The sequence below is a fragment of the Danaus plexippus genome (genome assembly GCF_018135715.1).
Source record: "Danaus plexippus chromosome 9 unlocalized genomic scaffold, MEX_DaPlex mxdp_26, whole genome shotgun sequence".
Taxonomy (NCBI): Eukaryota; Metazoa; Arthropoda; class Insecta; order Lepidoptera; family Nymphalidae; genus Danaus; species Danaus plexippus.
In genome coordinates, this window is record NW_026869848.1 from 2,125,543 (window position 1) to 2,132,839 (window position 7,297).

Here is a 7,297-nt window from a genome sequence, read left to right on the forward strand (position 1 = left end):
TATATACAGTTCCTATTGGAGAAAGAGTCTTCAACACGTTGACTTAAATCAAGATAAAAAAATTTAAAAGCTTTCTATAATCTATAAAACAAAATCCCTTTTAAAATATTAATCGAAAGTTTTTTTCATTATAAAAAAAAATACGTATCTACATTTCGTTATCAACAAAAACTTATTAATTATTTTTAAATATGATAACCTCCACTATAAAATACTAAGTTTTATGAGAAATTCTCAGTATTCTCAGTAAAGTGAAGCCATGATTGCCTTTATATTAAAAATTTTTCCGTTACTCATTGTTGCATCGGTTGCTGGGAAAAATGGTAATTAACATTCACTCTTCTAATTCAGTTAGTTCGATATTTTTTTCTAGTCTTAGCATAAATCTGGATAAACTGAGGTAAATGAGACCCTAAACATCATCGGATAAAGTACATAAAAAAAAATCATATCACTACAAACGCAAGTTCATATTTCAAAATCTCTCTCATACCTGATGGTATATATTGATGCATATTGCCGTGGGTTGATATTGGGGTTAGATTTAATTAGGTACTCTGATTTTATAGCGAAATAGACTGTCCATAGAACTTTAATATATAAAGTTGAAAATTTTCTATTGTATATCATTCGATGGATATATTTAAACCAATTATAATCACTTAATTAGCAATGAGGATATTAATAAAACGCACTTTAGCATTCCCCAAAACAAAGCTAAATAGCTTTAAAAACTCATAAATTATTTCAATATATATTATTTATTTATTTCAATTGGCGTATAAACCTTTTGAATTATATTCTTGTATCATTTTTATTTAGTTCTTGAAGATGACCTTCCAAAACTGAAATGGCCCAAAAAGTATTCGTTCGAAGCCGAATCTCTGTCACTGACGTCAGGTTTGGTTGAAGATGTCACCTACTGGTAATTTATCATAAATTTTAATTTAAAAAGATTTAAAAATGTAATTTCTATAGAATTTTGTTTTTTTTTTTCTTTGTATTATAATTATTAATTAAATATGTTCAGGCGAGTCAGCAAAAAATCGAGGGTAGATTTTAACAAAGGTGCCGTAAAACTGATATCAATTAAGGGCCAGAGGAAGTCAAAATTTCCTTTCGGTGTAAAATATGAGGTAATGTAACACGACGCATACAAAAATCCTCAACTAATCTAAATAGTATACATGATAATTTCATATGTTTTATTATTTAGTTACAAATATTACTTTAATTAAAATAATATCATCCCACTAGATTCATCCCGAAAGTAATGAAGAATATGAGAACAAATTCATCTGCACGGGAATGAAAGGAAACATCTTCAGACAAGCCAAACTGGATAAGGTTTTGCCAGATGTTGACGATTTTGTCCACATTGGTAAATAATGTTTAACTTTATGGACCTAAAGCACCTTATACCTAAATTATAATTTTAATACTTAACTAAAACAATATGTAACACTTTATTTATTTTTTAAATATGCATTTATAAATCAATATATTTATAGTACACATAGTAATTTATTGAATATTTTCTTTCTAACCTTTAAGGGAAGGAGAAACTTGAATTAGGTGAGGTGGAAAAGTTTACATTCTTTGAAGACAAAGATTATATTAACTCTCAAACGAGGCAGAATTTATGGGTGTTACAAAATGATTCAACATTTATACCCGTTAGGTAATTATATTAAATTATTATCTTTGTTATATATTTTGTCCTTAAGGTTGTGTTAAAAGCAAAAAAATGCAAATAACGCGAGAACCAAAAATATATTATAAAAAAAACTCTTATTTATTTTCCTTTTAATTTACCATTTTCTTTATCAATATTATTTGTTTCAGATATGAGAAGATAGTATATAATACTTGGATTAAAAATGTGAAAGATCACACAATTTGGAACATCTTCAACTTCAAAACCGATTTCAGCGAAGACGTCTTCGACATAGACGACTGTATGAATTTTGTTTATTATAAATTTATTTACAATTTACATATTACGGATTTTTTTTCTATTTTGTCATTTTGTATTTTAAAGATGATTGCAAAATTAATTCGCCCAAAAATAACAATGAAAATGAAGAGGTTGATAGTGATGAAAGCACAAACTTGGATTCGGATCACGTATTCGCAGAGTGAGTGAAGCGTTATAATCGTTACACCTATAATCAATTATTTTATTAATTGGCTTATAGAACGGTATAAATATATATTTATTCATTTTTTTAAAGATTTATGCAAAAGCACAATAAAAACTACGACGGTCCTGAACATGAGCAGCGCAGAAAAATTTTTGAAACTAATTTAAGGTACCTACAGACAATTATAATTTAAAATTAAATCAACTATCGAATTGTTTAATACAAATAAAATTAATTTATATCTAGAAAGATTGAGGAACATAATAGAAGTAATAAAAACTTCAAGCTAGCAATAAACAAGTTTGCTGATCTTACCCACAAAGAAATGGAAAAACGGAAGGGTCTCAAACGACGAGGCAAATCATCAGGCGCAATTCCATTTCCGTATAGCAAATCGAAGATCGCTGAAATGTCTGATACTCTACCGAAAGAATATGACGCGAGGATGTACGGCCTAGTAACATCGGTTAAGGGTGAGTTTTGTTTGTCCATCCATTCGTCTGTGTGAAATTTGCTGGCGTAATGAAAGCTTCTCACACTTGTCTAACAATTTGCTGCCCCAAACTCCCACGTTTTATAGAGATTTTGTTACTTCCTATTTGAATAGGCTTCGGATTTTAATGTCCCTAAAAAGATGAACATATTAAGGTTGGTAAGTTACGTAACTCTGAAAACTCACCAGTCAGGTATACATAGGCACCAAAAACAAAGAAGATCATTATAAAATATTTTCTAAAATAGGTTAGCTATCCTAATAATATTCCGATCATCAATATTCCCCTGGCAAACTCACTTGGGAAATTCATCGATACAGTAGACAATCTCCTGGCGGACAACCGACGGTTAAAACAGTTGCCGAAATTTAAGATAACAACAGCTTTCTTTCTCCTATTTATGACTTAAAAGAATGTCTGGAATTTAAATAAATTAAATGATTTGCGACGATTAATAAACGAATAAAATTTATTTCAAATAAAAAAATCAACGGTTTTGATAATAACGAACCGGGATCGAATGTAACAAATATTTGTTCTTTTTCAAAAATAGATCAACAGGATTGTGGATCGTGTTGGACTTTTGGAACAACTAGCGCGGTAGAGGGAGCTCTAGCAAGAATAAATGGTGGAAGACTTATGAGACTCGCCAACCAAGCTCTTATAGACTGTGCCTGGGGGTCCGTAATTGTTTTTAATTGTTTGTTGGAAAAAAATATTGTAAAAACACCACGTTAGGTTATAGTTACTTTTTATAATTTATAGATATGAGAATTTTGGCTGTGACGGGGGTACAGACACGGGAGCGTATCACTGGATGTTGAATTATGGCATGCCCACTGAAGAGGAGTATGGTCCATATGTGAACAAAGTAAGTTGCTGTTAATGAATAAAAATAGATTCACTGTTTTAAAAAGACAGTACAATGTTAACGTCGACTTTATGTTATATATTAACGTTATTAACATTTTAGGACGGTTTCTGTAGAATTCACAATATGACGCAAACCTACAAGATAAAAGGATTTACTAACGTTACACCCTACAGCGTTGAAGCTCTTAAGGTAATGAGAGCTCTTTTTCATTAATTTTAATTCAAATTATAACTAATATTTAAATTTAAATTGTTATAAGGTGGATTTTCCTTTTTCCAACAATTGAAAACTCTTGTATTATTCCTGAATTGTTTTATATACATTAAAGGTGGCCTTGGTGAACCACGGTCCGTTGTCGGTGTCCATCGACGCTACAGACATGCTTACTTATTACAACGGCGGTATCTACTCCGATAGTGACTGGTAGGACAGAGTTTTATTGGCTATTATTTTTTTACTATAAAAAGTATATTAGACAAATTAAATATTCTTTAAATATAATACAAAGTCGACATAGTTATATATTTATATGTTATTTAGCTTTTACAAGAACGCTATAAATCCATATTACCTGGAATGAGCTGAGAAACGTTATACAGAATATTTGACACAAAAATAACGGATCGTGCCTTAGAGAAAAGCGTAATTCGACTGGAAAATGATTCGGGAAATATTTATTACCGAACTGTTTCCAGACTCTCGGTATTCCTCGACTGTCACAGACGCGGATTCTGTATTGATTATTTTCAGCTTGAAATCATTTAATGTTTCTTAAATGGATAATCCAACCTTTTGATAAAAAGCGAAATATACTTTAACGTTTAAATGAAACTAGTATTATTCGGATTTAATACGCGGATTTTATTATATATGTAGTTTTTAAATAATAAAATCCGCGTAGTAAATCCGAATAATACTAGTTTCATTTAAATGAATACTCGCGAAAATCTTAGATCTCATTACTTTAACGTTTATTTATAATCTCTCTCTTTTATTGAAACGCATAATGCTAGGTTTTATATTCATCATAACATGGTATTCGTGTAGTATCATTTAATTAATTATTGAAAATATAAAGTAATAAACTAATTTGACATTTTCTAGATATAACATATTTGTATTGTTTGGTAGAAATAATATAATAGTAATTATTTTTTTAACACTTTGCAGCAGTACTACAAATTTAAACCACGAAGTAACTCTCGTCGGCTACGGTGAATTGGACGGTGAAGAGTATTGGATAGTGAAAAATTCGTGGGGTAGGGATTGGGGTGTTGACGGCTATTTCCATATCACAACCCGGGATAACAGCTGCGGGATCACCACTGAACCTACTTATGTAGTTTTCTAAACGATGCCACGTCTGATTATAATTTTAAAAAGACCATGATAAATAATGATGACCATGATTAGATGCTTTGATTTTAAAATACTTTTATATATATCTAGCATAGGATTGCACGTTACTTGATAGGAATTTTTACGCTAATAATAAAATGTTATTATCAATGTGTGGTTTTGCTCTTATTTTTCAAAATCTATTGTACGTTCATAGTACTACTATAGCCACTATATTATCAAGTCCCACCCTTTTAGATTTCTAAATCCCAATCATATAAGAAAACAGATAAAATCACAAAGTTTGTAATAGTAAATACTCATATACAGGTTTTTAATAGTTGCGTGACCGAAACAATTTCTTTAATCACACACAACATCTCTGAGCTATCTGTCTTTATTGACCTGTGCGCGTACATTATTCTCGTTAACAAAGCAGCTTTAAAAAAAACTAAAATGTTTTACATGCGTCAAACACGGCTTAACTAACCTATGGTGTTCAAAAATAACCAAAATTTAAAGTATAATAAATGATGGAATTAAGTTTGACTTGTGGGAAATTAATGTATTAAATAAGGCTACTTCTCATTTCTTTCACGGACAACGTTAAAACTGTCGAACGGGTGCGAATGTCTCCTAACAACTACTTTCCCGTCGAAAATAAGATCGTAGGAAGTTATTAGGCCTATTAACGATTCGTGAGAGTTTTATTTTCACAACGTTCCCCGACCTGTTTCCCGTGATTGTGGCTTTATAGTGAAACGCGATTTGCCATAGATATGTTAGATTAGTTGAAGACACATGAAATTTATGACTTTGTTAGCACTCGTTACCTTAAGTCACTAAGCAGATATTGTTTAAGTGCCTCTAGTTTTATAGTAAAATAATTCGCAGTGATATGATTTTAATCATTTACAATGCTTTTAAACAAACTAAGTACTTCGCCCTCATTAACCAAAATTTTCATATCTGAAAAATGATTTCCATATACACCTAACGTTTCCATAACTATCATATTGGTAATATCATCTATAAATCTAAACAGTTATTTAATTACTAGTATTCTCGATGGGCGTGGCGTTATTCAGCCAGAAGCGAATGTTTGATAAATTCAAAATTGCTCAAGCATTCACCATTAATCGTACCTTGAGGCATTTTGTACTTGTAGAAATAACATGAAAAAATAACATACATAGGAATACTTTCTACTTAAACAATCCCGTATTGTTAGATATAGTTTTGCATTCGTGATGTTGGATGCTGTATGTATATATTTTTTAATTTATTTCCTTCTCTCATAAAATAAACATAATAAGTAAATAGAAACGTTAATATATTTGATTAAAAAAATTGTTTTATTATAAAGAAAAAGTAGAAACATTTTTCTAAGGAACGTGAAAGTAATTAAATTTATCATTATACGTCGTCTCTTAGATATAAAATTGTAAACGTATAGTAAAGTTAATAAAACTAAGGTTTTTCAGATATACTACGAGTTTTATTATTATTATTATACAATTACGTAATCCCGATCGTGATTACCACGAACCGAAACGTCGGAAAATATCCGAAAAACCTTAAATATAATTATATAATACGACATTCTTAAAACAAACAAATGTCTTATACTTGTTGACGCAAAGGTTACGCCTCGCCTATAGTGGCAGCCCGTGGGTTGGAGGTGACACCTGTCATGCGGTTAGTGAATTATCAAACTTCAACAACATAAAATAACTTTATACAAAATGTGATAAACCTAATTTAAGAGAAGTAGATAACATATATTATGAGCAGTATGATATAAATGTGATCTTTGTGACTATAGAAGTATGTGTATTATATGTTATTTCCTCACAAAAGAGCTATTGTAGGAAGTTTTATTAAACTTCAAAAAATAGAAAAAAAAGGTTAAATATATGTATCTTTTATATATATATGTATATATATAAAACCTTTTTTTTATATTTTTTGTAGTATATACAAATACAAATATATATATATATATATATATATATATATATATATATATATATATAATATATATATATATATAATATATATATATATATTTGTTGTACTGAAAAGTACTTAAAGTAATTACTAAAAACTAACCAAAACGTCGGGAGTATGTAGTTTTTTACAGAAATAAATAACGCGTAGACATCCGAAAAATACTAGTTTCATTTGAATAAGTTTTTTCCAAAAATAAAAGTTCATATAATTGTTCTATACATCCTTAGAAAAAGCAATGTCCAAATATAAGCTAGGGGTTATTTTAATTATATATCGATCTTTTAAATTTAATATTCTCTATTTAGTCTTACTTAACTATCCTAAAGCGTACTTATTATTTTTGATTAGTAATAATAATAAGTCAAGATACAAAGTCATTTTAAAGAATTAATAATTTCTGATTATATTACCTTCTATATTATATCTGTAATCCA

At 29.3% G+C, this 7,297-nt stretch overlaps 1 protein-coding gene across 1 annotated transcript; it reads left to right on the forward strand.

Annotated features, from left to right (window-relative positions):
* The first annotated feature begins 227 nt into the window (after positions 1-227).
* On the forward strand, positions 228-5,021 carry LOC116767545 (pro-cathepsin H-like). The gene is made up of 14 exons (XM_032657915.2): positions 228-323; positions 823-925; positions 1,031-1,136; positions 1,258-1,381; positions 1,555-1,681; positions 1,846-1,958; positions 2,042-2,138; positions 2,235-2,312; positions 2,391-2,617; positions 3,192-3,318; positions 3,404-3,509; positions 3,612-3,701; positions 3,841-3,935; positions 4,683-5,021. Exons 1-14 carry the CDS (start codon positions 260-262, stop codon positions 4,861-4,863), a joined length of 1,638 nt encoding a protein of 545 aa, XP_032513806.2. The 5' UTR covers positions 228-259; the 3' UTR covers positions 4,864-5,021.
* Positions 5,022-7,297: the final 2,276 nt, after the last annotated feature.

Coding starts and splice junctions, on each gene's coding strand:
- LOC116767545 (XM_032657915.2), top strand. CDS start 260: ATGATTGCCTTTATATTAAAAATTTTTCCGTTACTCATTGTTGCATCG. Junction 1,137..1,257: donor CTTTCGGTGTAAAATATGAG/GTAATGTAACAC, acceptor TCATCCCACTAG/ATTCATCCCGAAAGTAATGA. Junction 3,510..3,611: donor ATGGTCCATATGTGAACAAA/GTAAGTTGCTGT, acceptor TTAACATTTTAG/GACGGTTTCTGTAGAATTCA.